This window comes from Dinoponera quadriceps, unplaced genomic scaffold (genome assembly GCF_001313825.1).
Source record: "Dinoponera quadriceps isolate SergipeBrazil2010 unplaced genomic scaffold, ASM131382v1 scaffold396, whole genome shotgun sequence".
Taxonomy (NCBI): domain Eukaryota; kingdom Metazoa; phylum Arthropoda; class Insecta; order Hymenoptera; family Formicidae; genus Dinoponera; species Dinoponera quadriceps.
This window is the reverse complement of record NW_014554609.1, coordinates 138207-161244: the sequence shown is the minus strand read 5'-3', so window position 1 is coordinate 161244 and position 23038 is coordinate 138207. Positions and strand designations below refer to the sequence as shown.

General features: G+C 45.7%; 1 protein-coding gene across 1 annotated transcript in view; it reads left to right on the top strand.

The window, feature by feature from the left end:
* LOC106740546 (nephrin-like) overlaps positions 1–23038 on the top strand; it is a 522836-nt gene that overhangs the window by 477203 nt on the left and 22595 nt on the right. Inside the window, exons 10-11 of the mRNA XM_014611707.1 lie at positions 14101–14260; positions 20529–20828. Of these exons, the coding sequence (XP_014467193.1) occupies positions 14101–14260; positions 20529–20828 (460 nt within the window). The remainder of the gene's footprint in view (positions 1–14100; positions 14261–20528; positions 20829–23038) is intronic.

Below are 23038 nucleotides of genomic sequence, written 5' to 3'. Positions count from 1 at the left end.
ATGACCGTCGCGTCGTGACCCCGAAAAATGCGCGAGCGTACGACTGCGTAAAAACTCACGTAGCGGGGAACCCGTGTGTGTAAAGAGACTCGCTTTCACCGGTAACTTCGTCGATATACGTGACCCTCTTGCCTTGCGTAATGCCTCGTACATCAAGCAGAACCGAGTAGAACTTTAAATCCTTCATTTGCATAATATATGAGTCGCGCTATACGTCGCGATCAATCTCTGTGCGACGATATCGACGATATCGACGCACGAGGCGACATCGCCGTTTTCGACGACGAAAACCCACGAGGCGGATCTTCGTGTGTTATTACATATTATTCGCGTGTATAGGAAATCCGGCAAACGATAAAATCTTATGAGAACTTCCGTGACAACTAAGGATCTAAACCAATTCTAGTCTCGCATCGAAATTAATTAATTTCTCTTCGCGATTTCCTCAAAGCAACGATGGTATTTTGTTACAATCAGTGTCAAGATATTGAAAACATATGCAATCTTGTAGCAAGCGTTTAAATTGATCGATTAGATGATTGTCAGAATGTGGTCGGCTCTCTAAATTACCTGCAGTGAAACGTCACTCCGAATGAATGAGAATTCACTCCAAGAAGTTCACTCCGAGTGAAAATACTCGGAATGAAGTGACATTTCACATATCAGGATGGATCGAGCGTCTTCTATGCGATTTCGTAATTTCACATTTGTTACGGTTACACGTATTCGGGCTTGTTACACAATTCCGGGCGCGAAAGTGCGCAACAAGCATAAAACGCGTATCAAAGCGTAAGTAATGTTAGTTAGTCCCGGCTCATACAAGGTAGTTGCCTCGGGAGACTGCTGTGCCTGCCCGTCCGCTTATTCTAGACGGTACTACTTGAATTTCGGAACGCCGCCCCGCCGCCGTCGCGCATTGTGTATACACTTACCGCGCGCTGCAATTGCAGCGGAGTCGGAAGTTAAAGGAACGCTCCCAAGGCGTATTCGAGACTATCAGCGACAAACTTTGTTGGCCTCTGTATCGGTGGCAGCCACGGACGCGCACTTCCTGAATTCTAATCGTCCCGATCACCGGTTACCGGCTTCAGAATCGCGCGTACACGTGCGCGGCACAACGACGACGACGGCAACGAGAACGACGGGGAAGACGACGACCACGGCGAAGCGCGATTACGAATAGCCGTGCATTAATTTCCGACGTCGGGACCATCCGATAACTTCCGTTAAGTACGTTAACGACGCGCGAACAATCCGCGACAGACACCCGAGGAACTAATAATCGCCATTAAAATCTCAAATACACCGAGAAACCGGCAATTTTCAATTAAGAGGAAATTAATAATTGAACTTGAATAATTATATAAGCTGCACGGCAGCTGTGTGGAATTCTCATACGAATTTCTTGTATCTTTAATAGAGCTTCGTATCCTAATTTTAATACTTTCCCGACGAATTACAATTTTTCAAAAGATTCAGCAACTCAAAAGAACGATTTAAAAAATATATACCGTATTTTTATCTGCCACTCCGATGGTCGAAATTGGCCTATTTCACTCATCGTCCTTTGTACAAAATGGGACAAAGAAATGAACGGACGATTTTAAAAGACCCGTTTTTAGCCTTGAAAGCAATAATAGCACGTTGTTTATAGCTCCACTGCTTCATGATAATTAAATGGAATATTATTGATGATAAATTAATTAGCACACATATTCACTAACTTAACGTAGATCTGTCCTAATAGCAGTGGAGTAAATAGATTGAAAAATTCGCCCGTTTCTTTGCCGCAGTCTGTATTTCATATCAACTTGGCGCGAGACACTACGGTGTCTCTTAATACACGATAGATCGAAACATAAATATATTATATATTGGATGTTTAATTAAAGAAGAATATAACAGGCAATATAAAAACATATAATATAACAGCTTTATTTACCGACTATATTCTACTTTGTCGAAACTACACGCGTATATATCTTGCGCTTCAAGCGAGCTACTAAAACTGCAATTCCAATTTTTACAATCGCTTCGTAATTCACTACTTCACGATGATTTATCCATATATCTCCTTAGAATTGCAGTATTAGTTTCCCTCTTTTTTTCGCACGGAACACGTTCGACGAATATTTTGTTCCGCGATCCGATCGTAATTTCGCTCACGCGTACCTACGTTTCCCTAGCGCGAGAATCGATTTCGTTTCCGAGCCACCGTATGGCGGCGCATCTACTTAGACTCTAATAATATATTAATCCGACGGTTATAACCGTCCGTCAGAAGATTGTGGTACACATGCTGTAATTATATTACCATCGGTTACGCCGGGGCCGGGGGAATCTTGTAGGAGCGCCGCGCGCGCGGTGCATTAGCTTCTCCCCCGGTCTTTTCCGGGATCAGCCCCGGCGGCCTCATATCCCTTCCGTGTTCCGTCGCTCACTTTAACCTCGGCTCATACCTCGCCTCCCTTCTCTCTACATCTTTTCGTTTCGTCGCACGACCTTTCGCCGGATATACGTCGCAAAGGGCTGCAGGAAACGGGCTAACGGCGGGCGAGAGCAGCAGCTGCTACCGCGTAAGAGATTTCCCTCGAAATTGCATCTTAAAAATATGATCCGACTTCATTCCGGAGGAGGAAGGGGAGGGAAAGCGGTCCGACTATCACGGTGTCACCCTCTCCCTCCCTCCATGCCGTTTCTGCCACCCGTTCGGCGTACATCCGCGACTTCCTCTCCTCGCTTACGGATTGCCCTCTGGTCGCTCGCGAGCGAAGCGATCCGCTTCCGGTCCGCTAAACTTCTCTCGGTCTTTGTATCTGCCTTTAAACGTCGGATAGATTATACCGAGAACCCATTTAGTTGAATCAACGAAATTCTTGTTTGACTATGGGGAAACATATTTTTTGGTTGTAATAACGAATGTTTGATTGCCTAAATCGAAGGTTTGGTTCTCTGAAGTTTCAGAGGTTGCAAAAAACCAAACCTTTGCTTCGGAGAATTAAACTTTCGTTCTTACAACCGAAAAATTTGTTTTCGCCCATAGTCAAACAAGAATTTCGTTGACTCAACTAAATGGGTTTCTCGGTATACTACTAGACTCGATTCGATTCGCGGCTAACATCATAAAGCGAGAAGCTCGAGGCTACGCGCGAAGACCTCAGCCGGTCCTCCGGTCAGTCTGGCCGTAATTCTTTTGATAATGATCGATTTGCATGGGACTGACGGAAGTCGAATACTTCTCGCAATTGCATTTGAATGTTCAATCAGAATTGTGTTCCAAAATTTGCCGCCAGGGCTGAAAATGTTCATGTTATACTGTAGATTTTCAGCACTGGTGAATATTGAAACGCAACATTAATATCGGCGTTGCAAGGATTTGTAAGGACGATGAGGTGATGATAAAAAAATTCCCGGAATATATATACCCTCTTATTTTTTGTAATTTTTTCCCTAAATACCGCGAATGTTTGCTTTTTAAATACGAAATTGAGAAACGCTCCCCGAAGTGTAAATATATGCGTCTCAGCGAGTTTTCTATAAACGGGGGAGGGGAAGGAGAACGTCGTCGATCTCTCCATAATGCCCTATTTCCATTTATTCTCTGTTACTCGTCGGTTTGCCGAACCTCTCCCGAACGCGTTCACCTTTAAGCGTGTCATTGGGGTGGATTTTCACGTCCGCGCTCGGTACACCAGAGGAACGTTTCATTCGGCAACGCCGGGTCCCTTTCACTCATCCGGAAAGGTTTGCCTAGGAATTACAAGGGCCGTTGGCACGTACTATCTGCCAATCAATCCCGGGCTAGCAATCGGGCCGGGGATCCAGCACCATCGGGTCTTAGAAAAGCGTTTCGAGCTGCCCCAGCAGCAGTAACCTTTTGAGTGGCGATCGTAAAGAGGAGAAAAGAATCATGAACGCGGCGAGAGGGCGGTGCGAAGGGTGAGGAGGAGGCGAAGAAAGTGGGAAGGAAACGATGCGCGAGCGAGGGACCGGAAGGAATTAGAAAGTGGAAAAGAAACGGGAATAACGGCGGGAGAAGAATAAGGGGGAAAAAAGGAGGAGGAAATCGAGAAGGCGAAAAAAGAAATGTGGGGTTGCCGACATAATAGAGTGCAGTGATTAAGTCGGTTCTATCATTCACGGGGACAATAGAGAAGTTCTGTAGCTACTTGCAGCATCGACGAGCCAATCGGCCGGCCGGTTTAGACGCGGAGAGCATGAGAGAGAGAAAGAGACGCACACACAGAGTCCCTGAAAGGATTCCCTCAACTCTTCATCTTTTCTCGCAAAGTGGATTGACCGAGCGTACTGCCGGGAAGATCTCATTAATATCCTTGAGGAAAACGCAGCGGCAAGATAAAAAATTTATCTCATATACGTCTCGTTCGCGTGCCTATCTATACGTCTTTTCTCGAGATCGCACTGCACAAAAGATACTCTCAATCGAGGAAATAACGGGGTAGAGATGAGCGAATTATTCGAGTCCGAATCCTTATGATTCGGATTCATATAACTCGAAAATTTCAAATCGAGAAAGTTCGAGTATGAATCGCGCACTCTAGCATTGACGAAGTATTACTAAAGACGTCCAGCCTTACGAGGATTAGCGTGACTTCAACAATTCGTTGTGTAAGATCCTCTAAAAAAGTATGAAAATCAGTTGAACGGTCGATAATGTCAATGCTTTTCGACGTACTTTAGTAATTGATTTATCATCTTTCGTCTGACTGTTTCAATTACTGCTGTTCTAAGTAAAATATATTTCATCGGTATCGACGTATCTTATTTTCGAAATATTTAAATAAACATATCTTATTTTTTTAAATAAGTTGTTATCACAAGATCGATGTTATCTCTCTCATACCGAAGTTTCCTCTCACTATCCTCGTATTGAATTCAACGATTATGTTGTTAATGAAAATTCACGTTTCAACGACTCGATTCGATTTGGATGAAATTTCGTCGATTCGGATTCGAAGGTAAAAAGTGAGATTTGACTCGATATAAAAAAAAAATCCTTGATTTATACATCTCTACGTCGGGGTATCCTCGTTCAATCTCACGTGAACTTGATCGAAACAGAATTTTATCTGAGGCTCCCAGTTACGAGGAATATTGAACGTTCAAGTTTGACAAGTTCTGACAAACGACGGCTCCCATTTGGACAATTTTATTAAGGACCAGCGCGGAGTATCGGCTGTCTTATCCGCCGTGGGGCGGAACGGAGCCCGCGGAAGGAGACGTAGTCGAGAGGAGAAGCTCGCGGATCGAAAGGGACAAATTAATAATGCGAGTTTACGCCGCGGTTTGCGCACGAGAACAACAACAAAGCGCGCGCTTCGAATACCGACGACGAGTGCTGCAGTCGTCGCGCGAAAACGGCGATATCGATCAAACGCGGAATTCCGCAGCCGCGTCATCTGATACAGTCGTATCGACGTTGCGGCTTTTGTACATCGATCGAATCGCGCGGGTAACGGCTTTCTCCTTACGAATCCACCGAATGCATTTCCCCGCTCACGCGAGATTCGGCCCGACAAGTTCGGGTCTTAATGTGGCGCGAGGTGCGAGATCGCGGAGAAGTCGAGAGCTTTGTGTGGGTGTGTGCGAGAGAGCGGCTTCCTCAGGAAGTAGTGGATGTGCTCTAGCGTCGAATTCGGCGGGCCGTACATCAATCAATTTCACTACCATCGCGATCGAGGCGTGTTGGAATTCCAGTTAAGGCGACTTTCCGAGGCGAGACACGAGGAGAGAAAGAGAGAAAGGGGACGAGGGAGAGGAGGGAGGAAAGAGAGGAAGAGGGAAAGAGGGAGAGGTTCTCGTTCCGTGCGATTTCGATCTCGCAATTTTTCGTTAAGAGATAAGGACGAGGTCTGGGGGACGAGGAGAGGGGCGAAATCGAGAACGATATCCAATCGCGTAGTCACCCGAAGTCTCTGCCCGGCACTTCTAAAAAGAGCCCTCCGATAGTCGGCGAACTTTCGAACAAGCTGCTCGAACTATCCTCCGCACCGAGTATCTGTGCCGCATCTTCGACTCTCCTCGGGAGTACATCGGCCGTAATCACCGGACACAGCTGATCCCCGGCTGATTCTAATCGCTCGGCGGCCATCTATCGCACTTATCAAACTTCCCGCGAAAAATATTTACGCGCCGATCTTACGGGCGGAGAGAAAGAGAGAGAGAGAGAGAGAGAGAGCGAGAGCGTTTTTCCTCAGAAACCGGCGGTCGCGACATCTCGAAAACACGGGGGGGGGGAGTGCATTGTTTTTTATTTCGCGACGAGTCGGGTAACGAGCTCGAGAGCACGCTGTGCTTCGATAAAGAGACGGCATGACCATACCGCGCGGAAAATATTTCCCGGTGGCTCAGTCGAAAAGAGCGCGCGCGAATCCGCGCGCAACATCGTAATTGATCGACTCCGCGCGCGCGCGCCACTCGTTCGTTTCGTCGTAATAAAATCGACAACGGTGCAACGCACTACGAATATTCGATAACAGCATATCGGTGTACGACTGTGCGCCCGCGCGCAATCGGGATTGCCACTGCTAAAACCAAAATACAAATAACTTCGGCAAACAGGCCATCCGTCGCGAATCGACGTACATCTACCTACGTATCCTGGTGAAAATTGAACATCGCGGGTGTCCCGTCATAACGTGTCATTTTCCCGAAGGAAGTAGGGAATTGAAAATTATATTCGAATTAAAATTTATATTTTTCCGCACCTTTATTGTTAATTTAACCTGAAACTGATATAAGATTGCGTTTACTTATACCCGGCAATTGTTAGAAAATCTCAATGTGCTTGCTAAGTAATATATTTATTACGGCAAATGTTATCCGCAAATATGTAAAAGTAATATCTGTCCGGTTAAATAGACAAATTCAATTTCTACTCAAGAATTTCTGCTAGTTTTCTATCTCATTACTGTGCAATTTCTTTTATCTAGACACTAATCAATTGATCTGTACAGCCATTATGCAGGTATTCTAAATAATTACTAGAAAGTATAGTTACTAGAAATAAAATTAAGCTTTTGAAGACTAGCTAAGCATAGAAAAAAAAAAGCTAGACAACGACGATGTGAAATATAAATATATCTATCTAGCGAATAAACAATTCTGGTATCTAATTCATTTCACTCAGGATTTATCGTGCGTCGCTCCTAGATAATTACTAGCCAGACTTTGATATAATAATATAAGCTGAATGATGCTAATCAACTTAAACGTGCCAGTGACCGAGATAGCACCTAGATTGTATATTTTAGAAAGGACAGCGCGATTTACTACAATATTTTATGTAGAACGACTAGACAGCGGCTGAATTACGAAAACTGATTAAGAATATTTAGCCTGACACGAGCTAGCGAGTAACTAGGAAACTTATTCAGTCGGTCCGCGGATTCGTTTCTGCTCGGGTATCTACCCTCTCATTCAGCTTTCGATACTACACCGATACGAATCGCGTCCGCGATGTATCGAGGCTCGCCGGCCGGAAACCGCGAGCGATATGCTCGAAGGAGGTTGCTACGGCCGCTCGCGAACCGGCAAAGGAAGATGCCTGTGTGTGACCGCGGAGGAGAATAAGCGGAATAAAAGGATTTCTGATGCTTTGAGGGATGGCCGCGTGCGGAGATGAAGCGAAAGAAGTAGGTAGGTAGGTTGGATAGTTGGAAGGAAGGAAGGAAGGAAGGAAGGAACAAAGAGAAGGAGAGGAAGGAAGTATGGCCGCGGCTTGTTGGCAATTTTTCAAAGAATCAGTGCGCCGTCTGACCGGAATGAACGATCCTCCCTCTCCTGCCCCAGAAGCCCTTTCTTTCCTTCAAGCTTGCTCCTTTTGCGTCCGACCATACGAGAAGCGCTGAGGGGATCACACAGCGCGACCGCACAGGATCTCCTTGTGACGGGAGATGGTTCCCTCTGTCCAGAACCGGCGGGCATTCCTACGGGAAGCGATCTTCGTTGAAGGGCGCGAAGAAATTCGATAGATCCTCCGAATCGAAAGAGGGAGGGAGAGAGAAAAAGAAGAAGAAGAAAGAGAGAGAGAGAGAGAGAGAGAGACGACGCCAAAACGAAATTGGACGTTCCATCCGGTACGTCCCGAGATTTCGCGGACCAACGAGGGGCGTCTTTGGCGCATTCCTGAAAATCGAGTGTCGCGGATGAAATGCCCCACTATCGATCGGCGCTTTAAGAACCGGAGGAGAGAAGCGCGAAGCGACACGACCGACCGATAAAGTAATGCAATCGCCGTTCGGCCACGGTCGTTCCCGGGCCGAAATCCTTTCGTGCAATCACGTCGGCGCGCGGCGCCGGCGGTATCTCGCGCTTTTCGACGCGCGCGTCGTCGCGGCGTACGAGATCCGCCTGGGGAATCGACGGTAGGGACGCATCGCAGACGCGGAGGTAAATAAAATTAGCCGCTAACGACGGAGCGTTGCTCCTTTAGAAATTCCGCTGATGCGGTTAAGGGGGATGGCTTGTCGATATAGGCTGGAAGAGCTCCGGCCAGCTGTCTGCGCCGGGAGAATGGACGCGATGGCGAAGTTAGTTGATCCTCATTTACGAAGCAAACCCTATGAAACCTAATTATTGGGAGCGCGGTACTCTCCATCCTCTCGGTCTCGAGACTGACTGATCAAAGGGTCGCCGCAGCGTCCCTCGTTAACGAAATTAAGCCGATATAACGTTAAAATCAAGATGCACGTGGCGATCGCGACGTTAAAAACAAGAGACGATTTTTCGCAGCGCGCGACAATCGCGTGTAAGTACGACCGGCCTCGTTACGTCGCGTCGATCGCATCGCGGGGAAGAAATCGCGCAATCCGGCGTGTTCGATGGATCCCGTACTTTCGAGTGTTAGTTAATAGGTTCGCCATTTTCCAGATTCTCCGACCGGCGCGACGGCTTCTCGGAATTCATTAATCCGCGAAATCTTTGCTTCCCCCTTAAGTTTCGGCAAATCGACTTTCGAACTCCCGAGCGCCGGCTCCGAAATGCTCGGGTAGTTACACCGCGGCATCGCTCCCGTGTTTTCCTCCGCCGTAGGAGCTCCGGCGATGCTTTTTCTCATCATCGAACGAAAATAACGGATAATCGCGAACTACTTAAACTGGAACAAAAATTAACGACGCGAATGTACTCTCGCGCGAACAAATACAGCTGCGCGCCCAGGGTTGGAGGAAGTAGATTGGATAAGTAGGAGGAGGTGGAGAGGAAGAGGAGGAGGCTCGGCGGAGGACGGATGGTGGCTCTTCGCGGAATGGCTCGGTCGCAAGAAAAGATAAACGAAAGTCAGGAGCTGACTACACAGGACGATATCGTACTCTCCATTCCGCCTCGTCGGGACGACGAGGAGAAACTCGGACGGAAACGACGAAAGAACGGAATCCCGATTCGTGAGAACGGAAAGGTGCGGGGTGGGGAGGGTGAGGGCGGGCGGAGGGAAACCGGGGGATTCGCGTCGCGGGAGGAAACTTTAAACTTCGCTATCTTTCCACCGCGAGGCAGAAGCGCGCGCTACGGGACCATACGTGTGAGCTTCCGCGATATCGATCACCCTACAGCAAATCTCCGGCATAGGGTGTCTTCGACGATGGTTTCGATCGTGCCTTAATGGAACTCGTTCGATGTAAACGATGTTAAAAAAAGAAAGAGAAAAAGATAAATGCGTCGCGAGCCTGCTTTCGAACAATATTACAGGAGACGGTGCACCTTATATCCTGCGGATAATCCGATTATAAATTTTTTCGTCGAACGATTCACCATATAACGGATCGATCCTGCCTTGCTTTTTCGATCATTTTCATTTTATAAACGATATTACGAATAGGATAAAAAAGAATGAGAACGCGGCATAATTCTACCTCCGAGCAATATTCCGAGGAAACGGGGAACTTTATATTCCACCGACAATTCGGCTATATATTTTTTAGGGGAATTATTCACGGTATAACGAATCAATCATTTCCTCTTTTTCAGGGAATTTTTCGCTTTTGAAACGGAATAGAAAGGATTACGAGTGAACATTTCTACGAGATATGTAACACGGAGTTTATTTCTCGCGCTATTCAACGTTAATGTAGATCTCCTTGAATCGTTAAATATTCTTCATTTGATTTCAAATGAATTTCCTAAATCCCCAATATCGGAATTTTTTAAATAAAGAGATCAGATTATACGTGAGAAGTAGCGATATTGTGCGCATTAATATGAGATTGCATCGTAAGGCAATTCGACGTGAGATTTCAAGATGGGGCTGAGAGAACAAAGACGGTACCGACTACTTCAAAAATTTCTTCTGTCTTAACGAGGTATAACGTTTAACGAGTCCTTTCCGAGCTTCGCCTCTTACCGCAAGTAAATCGAAGATAAACCCCGGGGTTTAACCGGGGCTTAACCTATGCTAAGCGCGCTAAACCTCCCAACCTAGACTCGACCACATGGATGGCTGGTTACATAGATTACAATGTAGTTTAATTGAGTTAGCGCCCTAATGGCTGCAAGCATCCACGTCTATCCATTGTTCTCTTTTCATTCCTATTTATTTATTATCATTAAATGTTTTATCTTATTGAAAAAACATCGTTGTTAGGACTAACTTTTCAATCAAGGAACGTAATACCGCAAGGCGAGAAAATAGAAGATGCAAAAGCAAAAAGTTTACAGAACCAAGAGATTAACCTCGAAAATAGGATAAGGCCGAAATTTCGTTTACACATACACGATGAGAACACGCACATATATATACAGGATATCCCAATATAAGAGAACACCTAAAAGTCTTCTTTGTTTTTAATGATACGAGAAATATTTAGAGCACAATTGAGTGGTTTCGAAGGATGAATATTGTGGGAGGAAAATTATTTCTTACGGTCATTTTTCCTATTTTTTTTAAGACCCCCATGTTTAGGTCTCCCATTTATATTCAGATATTTAGGTGTTTTCCTTATATACTTAAGCACCCTCTATATTTGCAGTTTATGAAAATTTAAAGAAGGATAACAAAATTTGGCAAGTATAATGTTAAATCACTGAGATATCGAAAACGGGGAGCCTATTTTTCCGAAGTAAACGCTTGAAATCACGCCTTAAATGTTCGTATTTCATCAGAATGGAGATTATTTCTGATTGAATCCTCGGAGCCGTTTGGAAATCCTTAAATATGAATTTAAGACGACTCGAAAGTGTGCTCGTAAATTGCGGATTGCGGACATCTGTACGCTTCGCTTCGATCGCCCGTACGTCTCAGTCGCGCGTGCCGCGCGTGACTTCTCGCCGATACACATCGGTTAATCGTGCATAACTAATTTGAGAATCTACCTGCTGCCGTTGTGAAATCGTTCGGTCAAAAAAATACGACGAACTTACGACGTTGGATGGGCGGGAGGGAGGCCTTCGGCGACGGAACGACGCCGCAGCGCGCCGTGTCGAGCTCTCTGCCGAGATTATAAAACAATTGAATAAATCTACCCCCTCGGGCGGCGTCCAAGAAAGAGAAACGTCCCGGGAGGGGTAGACAGAAGTGGAAGAAGAAATCTTCAAGCCCCCCCCTCTCCGCCCTCCCCCATGGCCCAACCCCCGCTAACTTCTTCGAGATTCAAATGGCCTCGTTTCAAATCGATTTCGAATTATCTTCGGCGAGCGGATTCTGCCGGAACGGGAGAAAAGGGGGAGGGGGGTCCTTCGCCGGTGTAATGGAGGAAACGGTAGTAAGGTAAAGAGGTATGAGGACGAAATGGCTGGGGAACGAGTGCGGGCGGACAGGGGAGATGGGGGAAGAGAGGGAAAGAGAGAGAGAAGAGAAAAGAGGGGTACGGTAGAGTGAAAAACTTAAAGGACTTTTACTGGCCGAGAAAATGTTTGCCGGGCGAGACAAAGACATCCGGACTGTCGTTTCCTCTCTGATTAAATAGGCAGGACCGCTTTTAGGGGCGACGTCCTATGGACATACGCCGCGACTCTCAGATATTCTTTTTATAATCTCGCCGCGCGCTTTCGCATCCTTCCCCCTTTTCCGTTTCAAACTTTTACGGCGTACTCCGCGAGAGGAAAATATCGGAGAACGGCGAAGTAAGGCGTCACTTATAAACGTTATATCGGGAAAAAAAGTTCTATGCAGAAACGAGAGAGAAAGAGAGAAAAATATGAGATCGAGATTGATAAAACGAGGGGCAGATAACTCGGAATGATATTTCATCGATTCTTTACAAAGAGCCGGCTGTTACTTCTAAATCGCGAACTAATTTTTCAAGCGCAAAAACATAAAACGCAAAAAGTCGGCGACGAACAACTCTCCCTTTTCTTTTCTTTATTCGAACAGAATTCTGCGAATATTTCGTCGTACTGAAAAACTGCCACGCGGAACTGTCAAAGAACACTTTTTCACTCGGAATTTTGAGAATAATTTACGATAATTAATTAATTAATGTCGATCGAATATTCTTCACAAATAATCCGTCACGTTGAGATTCTTTTTCACCGTGCCGATGATTTTTCGTACGCGAACGGCACAGAGAGAAAATAATTCCCTTTAATCGCAATTTTTAATAATTCAATAATAATAGCCAACGAGAAAATCGCGTTATATAAGAATCAAAAGTCTCGCCGGCGAGCAGTGTGCAAATTGGCTGGTCTAAACGGCGGTCTGTGAAACTTCCGAAGGCCGCCTCTCGCCTGATTAAGCGGTTCGGCCTGCATTTGGCAACGGCACCGGCGCAGTATGCATCGACTCGAGCTACTTGTTGGTTCTGACGTGCGGCTGTTCTACTCCCGAGTTTGTACCCGCTCCGCCAGTTTCAACGGAGTGCGATATTAGCACTACATTTGTCCCGCTCCTCATTTTGTTGCGCGAAAAGAGGCGATGGGAAAAGGGAAAAGGCAAAGGAAGGCAGAAAAAGGGGACAAAGTGAGACACAATGGAGCTCACTCTTTCGGGGCTAATTAAAGCGACGAATTTGTTACGACGACGTGTAACCGAGCGTGACTCCTTTCGTGACTAATAAAATGATTCATTTGACTTACGCGTGCGCGTCTCGCGTACGTCTTTGAGAGCGAACAACGCGGGATACATTAGGGTGACACTGGATCTTTGAAATAACCGAAAATCCATTTTTGGATTTTAATTACGTATTTGATTTTATTTATATTCGTCGAATGACAAATGATTTTTATCGCATCGATCTTTTCGCGTGTTCAAAGGTCCAGTGTCCCCTTAACACGTTCATTGCCAAGCTGAAAATTGGAATTTCGTTTTTTTTATTTTTTTTATTTAGTTTTTATCGTGCTCAAAATAAGTCAATATATTATTTGTATGCTTTTATTATTATGTAAATAGGATTTATGTACTCTAAATATCTATTACGCGCGATAACGCGTGATCGGCCGTTTGGTGAGAACTCGCATCATGCGATATCGCGTGATTGGCAATGAACGTGTTAACATGTTAGACAACCCCGATATATACAGGACGTCGCGAATGCGCATCAGAGAGAAACTCTTCGACCAGTCGAAAGCATCTCTCTGCATTTCGAAGCGCGTTAACGTAAATGTCACCGGTATACAGTCCGTTTCACGGAAGCTTTTCATAACCCGTTAACTCGTTCGAGTTGTAACGATGTTATATCGCGAGCATAACGGTGTGCGCATTACAGGCTATGCCGCTTTCTCTTTCCCTCCCCCTCTCGCCATCGTAATCTTATAAGATACCCTCCCTTTGTCTTCCGCAGATATTCGTGGCCGTAAAAGCACACCGGTCCACGGTCCACGAAAAAAGGAACGACGCGATAACGAACGAACGGCCATAACAGGCAGAAAGACATCGTTGCGAGACGCGCGCGGCCGCACGCTTATCTCTAATTTATCGCGAAATTAGAAAGTAACGAGAAATGAAATCGCGCGGCTGATCTCATAGCGAACGAGTCTCCACGCGCGAAAAGGAAAAGGGAGGAAAGGACGGGAGAGAGAATCGCCGACAGCTATTTGATAAGTGCGTACGCATCGCGCTGCTAACAATGTCCCGCCGGAATCACACCCACCCCACTCTATGTTTGCCGATGTCACGCGAAACCTGAAATCCGAAATTTCTCGTTGCAGAACCAAATTCTAGCGCACAACACGTCGGCGAGGATCATCTGGTCGAATCAGAGCCTCGTCCTGCAGAGCGTGACAAGAAGCAGCGCCGGTCGTTACGTCTGCGCGGCGACGAACGCGCTCAACGAGACGCGCAGCGAACCGCTGCACTTTCGAGTCAAATGTAAGTTCGAATTTAATTAAATACTACTAGATAGAACAATAAAGTAAAGCGTCAACTTGTAAATGTTATATCCGGGAAATTTCTAAAAAGATTTCTGAATTTCTCAAAAGATGTCGAGAAAGAAAGCAATGAAATAGAATCGAGATTAATATGTATGTATATATATATTTTTTTATTTACTTTTAATTTTACCCGAAACTTGTTATAACAAATAATATATAGAATCTCGAGTAAAAACGCATTTTTTCGAATAAATATGAAGCTGTATTGTTTGATTTCTTAAGAAGAACAAATTGTTACAAATTAGGATACTGTCACTAATTGCAACACATTAATCTTAATAAATTCATGAAGATCTTAATTAAGGATGTATAGAGATATTTACAGAACTAATTCATAAATTTGTGAAACATTCTAAAAACGCACAATAGTACAAGGACCATTATAAAAATTGCGATTCTTCCCTGATTTATTCGCACGGAATTCCGGCGTGATCAAGAAATACGGGGGGCGTTTTCGAGATCCACGAATCCCGTTATTCGAGTAAACGAGTTCCAACTATCGATCGTTGCGGTAACATTCGTCGGTCTTATTCGGTACACCAAGCGACGTAATTCAGACCGTTTCGCGCATATAAATAATTTATCGGTCGCGCAGCGAGCTGCTACACTTTAAAGTCAAATATAATTTTAATTTAACTAGATCACACGCGCGCGCGGGAGTCGCGAAATAAGACGTCATTGATAAAAGTTATATCAAGGGGGAATTCTACAGAGACGAGAGAGCCGGGAAATACGAAATCGGAATTAATTTACGAATGGACAAACATCCCGGGATGATATTTCGTTTATTGCGAGCGGAGGAGCTGACTCTGGTATTCCGTCTGGTTAGCGATCTAATGAATAATTAATAAATGCAGAGAGATACTTCTCGAGAATTAGAAACTCATATAGAGGGATATTTTTAGAATCGAATGAATTAATAAAGCACATAGAACGCAGAATATGGCCACGGATACGCATGAAGATTTTCCCTTTCTTTTTTTATTCGCGCGCGAAATTCTGACGCACGATCTAGACACACGGGTGGCGTTTTCGCGATTCGCCAACGATCTCGTTATTCGTGCTCGAGCAAACGAATCCGAGCTACCGATCGCCGCGGAAACATCCATCAGTCACGAGGCTGATACGAAGTTCGGGATATAAAGCGACGTCGCTCAAACTGGTTCTTCGCGTGTAAATAATTTATCGCGACGCGCCCCGCTTATTTCGGTCATGGAGGACACCAATTTCCATTTTCGACGGACAGACGCGTGGAGTACACCCTACCTTGTTCGTATTGGCATATACGCGCGCGTATTTTCGCGTGTACATTAACTGGCACGTCGCGTGTCCCTGGGATCGCGTTCAACGTGAATACTTCAGGAGTGCTTAGCCCCGGTTACATTTTTGATATCCAATTCCCAGGTTATGGCCGACTGTCAACGCGCAAGACACTCCGGTGGCCTACGAGCTCGCGAAAGAAGTGATTCGTAGGATACTTTGGGGGNGGGGGGGGGGGGACACGGGTCTTGTCCCTTGAAAATTCTCGAGTGCGCGAATTATCAAAGCGACCTCCGTCCACACGAACGAGATTTTTGACGAGAAAAAAAGGCACGGTAGGTGCCACGAGCGCGTCCCTTGTAGATTTGACGAAGGTATCCGTGAAAAATCAACGGATTCTCGGGAATTTCGGGAAGATTTTCAGGTATGTAAAATCGAAAATTGAGAAGCACGGATTGTAAGAATCTATTCGTATGCGCGAGCAAAATAATCACGACTGCTGTAAACTTTCTATCTCTCGACGAAGGCAACCTGATATAATCGCGCGATGGAAATGTAAATATAAAATACCAAAAACTGGAAGTCATAGAGATTATCAAATTCATCGACGGAAAATGGAGAATCGTCTAAAGACCGCAGCGATCGCGAATTTACTAGCAGGAGCGAAATAACCGTGAGTTTTCCGCGTGATGTATTTCTAGCGTGTAATTACTTCGCAATATAATGTGCGAAATTTCAGGGCCGAAATTTATCCGGCATCGTTCGGACAATTGTGTCAAAAAATTGAACCGCCGAGCGAAGCAATGGTGTAAGTCGGTAATGAGTCGTCAACTTTAAGGACAACGATGCTTCATTAATATAACAATAGACGTCGAGTCTTTTATTTCTCTGGAATTCTTTATAAACGTAAGACGGATACGTGCGCTATGTAAAAACAGCTTTCGTGTAAAACGTAGTAACAATAGATTTTGCAATAATTCCGCACCTTTAGTTTCATTCATCAAAATATGATCGATTACTTGATATCGGATATTTTTCGCGAACTCCCTTTTGTCTCTTAAAAATAGAAAAATGCAACTCAGGCCACTATACTTCGCTCAGCGGTTCGTATTCACAAACACGCAAAAGCTAACATGCAATGTAAATCGCATTGATTTTTATGGAAGTCCGGAAACAAACCCACCACCACAACTCGAAATCTTTATATCCATCACCTGAAATTTTTATGTCCATTTTTCTCTCACTCACCTAAATGTGAGTTCAGGGCCGGCCGGTGCTGCTGCGTTCGATGCTGGAACAAAAATGATATTTCGCTGATTAGATTTACGAGTTTTGACTCAACGAACGAATGTAGGATACGAGTGTATTAGCCCTTTGCGATCGCAATGCAAGTCATTCGAACTACTATCTCACGGCTTTTGATTGCAAAGGGTCGAATAGAGGAGTACAGAGAATTTGGACTAAGCATACCTTCGAGCCGATCCCGCTCGGCCCGAACCGGATCCTCCGGTGCTGCATCTGCCATCCATCCGGATCATTCCGCTCAATTCAAATAAATTCGCCGGTGTTGTATCCGCCACACAGTCGCGAACTCCGCCAGATTTGGAACAAAGAAGTAATTTCTTATTTGGGCACAACAATAGAAAGACTACTCAGTGCAAATTGAAAATTCCGATCGTATTTTTCTTTCAAACTTAGTAAAAACGGAGATATATTTCTAGTCACCCTTTAAATTCCGCGTCGCTTCTACCGTTCGCGATTATTCCGATGCGATGATTGTTGTGCGAATATTATACATTTTTCTTCTTTTTTGTTGTACGACTTCCGATTATTTTGACATAAAAATGAAAACAGCAAGCAACGTTGTCTAACCTGCCAGTTCGTTCGCGTCGAAACATCCCAAAAAAAACAAATTGATAAAAGAGGTCTTAAAGAACGTCAGAAAGACGTTCTATTTTTATTAGATATATCTTTCAGACGTTTTTAAGAAATCCTTTCAAAATTTGTTCTGCGCTATTAAACTATCAGCTAACGGAATATAAATGATAAAAGCGTTAATGAGAATTTTACTCTATTGTCATTAGAAATAAAGAATTAAAATACGAAGCCAAAATAAGCTCAATTTATCGCGATTGTCGCACAGAATAAAACAAAATAGACAAATACAGTAATAACTGGCTGATTTGTGATGTCACACACGTCACGAGACATTTAATTTAATTCGTGAAAGCATTTCAGTCTGACGGCAATCGACACACGCGAAGGCATTTAATACGAAACGCTCGTAACACTTGCGAGAGAGACTGTCGTATGAGTTCCAATCTTGGAAACAAGTATATAGCATGGTCTTCAATATTTAACTATGGATCGTGACGACCTCGTAAAGATAGAGGAAATAGTCTCGGATAAGCAAGCACCTATCTCTCTCCCCCTCAATGCCGGCGAATCGAAATCGAGATCGTTTTGCGGTTTATTTTCTTGGATATTACAGCGTTGTTGGGAAAGAGGAAATAACGTTTGGTTTACGCTATCGACACCGTCGTAATATATAATGGAATTTAGAGCAGTCGGAATACCAGCACCGAGTAAATTTAAAGGAGACGAGGCAAAGGTAGCCTCGAGCACGACTACCGTCGTGCGATTCAATACGTGTCCGAATCAGATGTCGTAGAAAACGAGCAAGTGTCACGAGGCTCGCGATGTTACGTCAATTTGGACCGTTTAATCTGTAATTAAATGCACGTGCATCCACGAAAGAGAGAGAGAGAAAGAGAGAGAGGGGGAAAAATAAAAAGACAAAAATCGACGAGCGATATTAATTAACGATCGCAATCAGATTGTTTTTTTTTGTTGTCTCTTGACATATAAATGTTAATTAAATTTTACACGCTGATACGGATTAAAAAACCACGCCCGACACTCGAACATATTACAATTAAAAATATTGCAAACGCGTGAAACAAGAATTAAGAGAGAAAGAGAGAGAGAGAGAGAGAGAGAGAGAGAAAGGAGGGAAACGATAAGCCTATAAAGCGCGTACAGTGCACGACAATTAAATAGAATATTAAATCGTAAAATGCTCATATCTTCGCGATGATGCTACATTATGGTCGCCATCGAGAATTAATATCAATTACCTGTTTTGCGATCGAATTACAATAGAAATCGTGTAGCAATTACGAGCGTAATAAAGCTGCAAAGTCCGCGCAATAAAAGTGACACGCACCGAACGCGATACGAGTTTAATAATGAATACTTTCAACGGCACAGTTCACAGATACCTACGTACTTTCAGGTATATACGAGCGCGGATTTAATCCATTTCATATTCTCCCGGTCGCGTTCACCGAACAACGTAAATTGTTAGGATTTTATTGACCCCGTCTCGACAGCCGGCTCTGAAAATACCGACGGCGATATTTCTTTTAAATTACTAAATCGTCGCAGACGGTACTGACGTATAGCGATTATTAAATGCACCGAAATCATGTTGATTAATAATTTCGTGTAACGTATACGCAAATAGTGTCGGACTGTTTTATTTATTCGTCGGGGCTCGAGGAACGATTAATTATTTATCGGTAGGGTCGAGCGAAATATTTTATACTGCTCTGAGAATATCGGGAGATCAGACGGGAAAGAGATTTCTTCATTTCGCGATCGGAGAAAATCGCTGGAGAGAGAGACCGAAAAAGGGAGATAGATAGATAAAGAGAGAGAGAGAGAGAGAGAGTAAGAGAGATAGAACGAGAGCGAGATAAAGCGAATTGCAGAGCAACGGACAGGATTCGTGTACCACCGTCTTTCTCGGCACCGTTATCTATACACGGGCGGAAGGTTTCTCGGCTGACGATATGCCAATGATGGCCCACATATCGCAGCTGCATCTGGGAAAGCACACACGCGTACACACACACACACACATATACACACAGGCGCGTGCACATATGTGCACAAATGACAGCGATATCGTACGTACGACTTTCCTGACACACCCCGGCGTTTTGTCACGATGGGGGCCTCCTCGTCGTGTAACCGGCCGGAATCGTTTTATCAACGCGAGTTATGCAAAAAGGTCTACCCTGCCCTTCGTCTTTCGGGCGATATATATTTGTCCCAATTTATCTGCGTTTATCTCCGCCTCTCTTTGTCTCCATTCGTCTCGCGCCTCCGTGAAGCTAAGGCCGGGAAGGGAGGAACAAATACGGGGATACGTGTTATCGCGCAACCGATCGCGGACATTTCCACCGCTAACGGTGAAATTGATATTACGCAATAATAAGTAGGAAGATCGTAGGACTATCGATGCGATGATCGGGCGTGTGCGGTTCCCTTGTCTCGCGCGGGAAATGTGCAGAATAAATACGTCTTACGGGAAAGAAACGGCAACTTTTATCATTTGGAAGAATAATGGAGAAGGATGTTTCCCTCTTTCTCCGCGCAAGATGATTTTCAACGAGGGTCCTTTCGCGATCGAGAAACCTGTTTCTAATCACAATTGTAATTCGCGTACTTAATAATCTTGTCTTGCGACTAATTCTCTCGGAAAGATCATTTTGTTCAATAATTTAATTCGACCGGAACGCGAGCTTCTCGTCCAGTAAAATTGACTCCGGTGCCCCCCATGATATGCACGTTTCAAGCGAAGAATCGCGTTTCCGCCGAACTGAATTTTAATTCTGTAACTTCGCAACCTCGAGTCCCAATCGATTTGGACGATAACGTTTAAGTTAACAATTTAACAATGTAACGTAACGGAAGGGGCGAAGTGTAAATTTGCCGCCCGATAAAATACGAGGCGTTTTCGACCGTTCTATCTGATGATGGCGCAGATGATGGCAGAAGGTGGCATTACAGGCATCGTCGTATTACAAGCTCGGAAACGTCCGACGGGAAGAAGAGTGTCCCGTGTGGTTACACATACAAATCGATAATTCTGCTTGCAGTCGCGCCGGTGTGCAAGGACGACCGAATCGTGGTGGTCGGTGCATCGAGGGGCGAATCGCTCGACATCGCCTGTAGGGTCGAGGCCGATCCGCCGGCACACAATTTCCGCTGGAAATTCAACAACAGCGGCGAGACTCTGGAGGTAGCACCTGGTAGGTTCTCCATGGAGAAGTCGAGCGGCGTCAGCGTGCTGAGATACACGCCGACCACCGAGCTGGATTACGGTACCCTCTCGTGCTGGGCGGACAATCTCGTCGGTACTCAGTCGAGACCGTGTCTCTTCCAGCTGGTAGCAGCCGGTGAGTATATATGCGATAAACTACGGCGCTCCCCCGGGAGATTTATATCACGGGACGGGGATCTCGTGATTATTTTTAATTGCGCCGGGAAATTAATCAGATACGACGGGTAAAAAGGCGAGACAGCGCTTTCCAAACGATCGACGGTCCAATGGACCATCCATCGGTCGATTGGACGACCTGACGAGTGTCTGGCTAGTGAGACGAGAAAAGACGCAGCGGGATACCAATAAATGGCTAATTGGTATCTCGAATATATCTGCGAGACGAGAATAAACGCGATGTAATACGTCGGGCGAGAATAGAAAGCTCTCCGGGACGGCGCGATAAATCGTAAAATCCCGGCTTTCCTTACAGCGCTATTTTTAATCGCCTAAAGATGCCCACGTCCTCGGAGCCGTCGAAAAGCGACGACGATTAATACGTGAAACCTCAGCTCTGTTTTATGAGATCTCCCGGGGAGAGAGCGCGAACGAATCCCACGAATCATCGCCGCGAGTACAATGGGCGGCGAGCAATCATCGAGCGTTAAATCGGCATTAATCCCCAGGCGAATTTTTTCGCGTTTCCTCGTTTTCCCTTTTTTTTTTCGGTCCATGCGTGATCGACAGTGACGTTGACATGGCGATCGGCCGAGGACGTATTGACGTTGACGAATACGTCGAGTGCGAGCGGCACCGTGTGCGGCTCCCCTCCCCCCCCCTCATTCCCTCCTGAAAATAAAATCGCTCGTCGTCCTCCTCACTCGCTTTCGCGCTTCATCCGCTCCTTTGCCTCGCCATCGAAGCTCTCTCGCGGGTGCGCCCCGCCGTTACCAACGACCCGTAAACCCGATGGCACGAAATTATTTTTGTACCCCCCGCGTATGCGGCGTTATTGATGTCGGTTACCATTCTGCGAGGCATTCCGGCAAGGAATGCGCCCGCCGAGGCGTGTTCGCGAGCGGTAAAAAGGACGGGATTTCCGGGACAGGATTTCACGGACGGAGGAGGGATCGAGGGTCGCGTTAGACGTCAATCGTTACGCGTGTCGAATATAATTGGAATTCCGCGACGGTATTGAGAAATTTCAAACAGTCGGGCGCACAGAGTGCAGCGGAAGATCCCGTCTGGAAGAGAGAGAGAGATCAAATAAGAGGGATACGAGAGACTTAACGTTTAACTATGTAACTGCAAAATCGAATGCGGATAATTACGTTGTATGATATCGAACCGTTCGGGATACACGGGCGAATCGATTTGGAGCGCGACTTCTTCCCCCTCGTCCTCGGAAAGAGATTTATGCGCAATTCAGCCTCTCATCAGGACGAATGTGCATATCACCGCGGTTTCTCTGTTTTTCTTTCGCGCACTTTCAGCTCACGGTACACACGACTCGTGATTCGCGAGCTCGCTGACCCTTAACGGAGGCACTCGTGTGGAAAAACAGTACGTAAGCGAGACACACCGCTTCGCGCGACATCCAATTTGACAAGCTTAGACGAACGCCTTCTTTGCTCCGCAAAACTAATTTGAATCCCGTTTCAATCTCGACCGAACCCTTTTTATACCAGCGCGAGAGCGCGAGTTACGAATGTTTGCCCGCGGGGAATAGAGGTCCGGTTACGCGCAAAGAGACGTAAGAAGCGGAAGGAACGGGAAGAAGCGCGTAAAGTACAAACGAAGCGTCGTCGTCGACGACGATTCAATATACGTCCCGTAGATCCGCGGGTCGTAACGAGGAGGAGGAGGAGGACGACGACGACGACGATGATGAGCTTTGTGATTAACGTGGAACAGATGAAATACGGAGAGAATCTTGCGGCGTTTGGATGCGCGCAAAAAGAGCGCGAGAAATATCGAAAAAACGGGACGAACGGCTGAGTGGCGCGCGAAATCAGACGAGAGACAAAACGCGCCACCACCAGTCAAGCCAGCCAGCTATTCGCCATGCGGACGATTCGGCTGAAAACGAGCGAGATATTTGTCTTCTTCTTGTCGTGACCGTTGATTCCGGTGGAAACGGGATCGCGCAAGAATTGATTTCGGCCCCGAGAAAAAAAACGTAGCGCGTTCACATTCGACGAGGGGAGGGAGAGAGAGAGAAGAGCAGGACCGATAGGAAGGAATTTGCGGGGGTACGCGAGCCGTATCGCGCTCTCGGTACTAGGGCCAGACCAGCAAGCTCGGGGGTAGGGGGAGGGGGGAAGAAAAAGCGAACGGGACATCTCT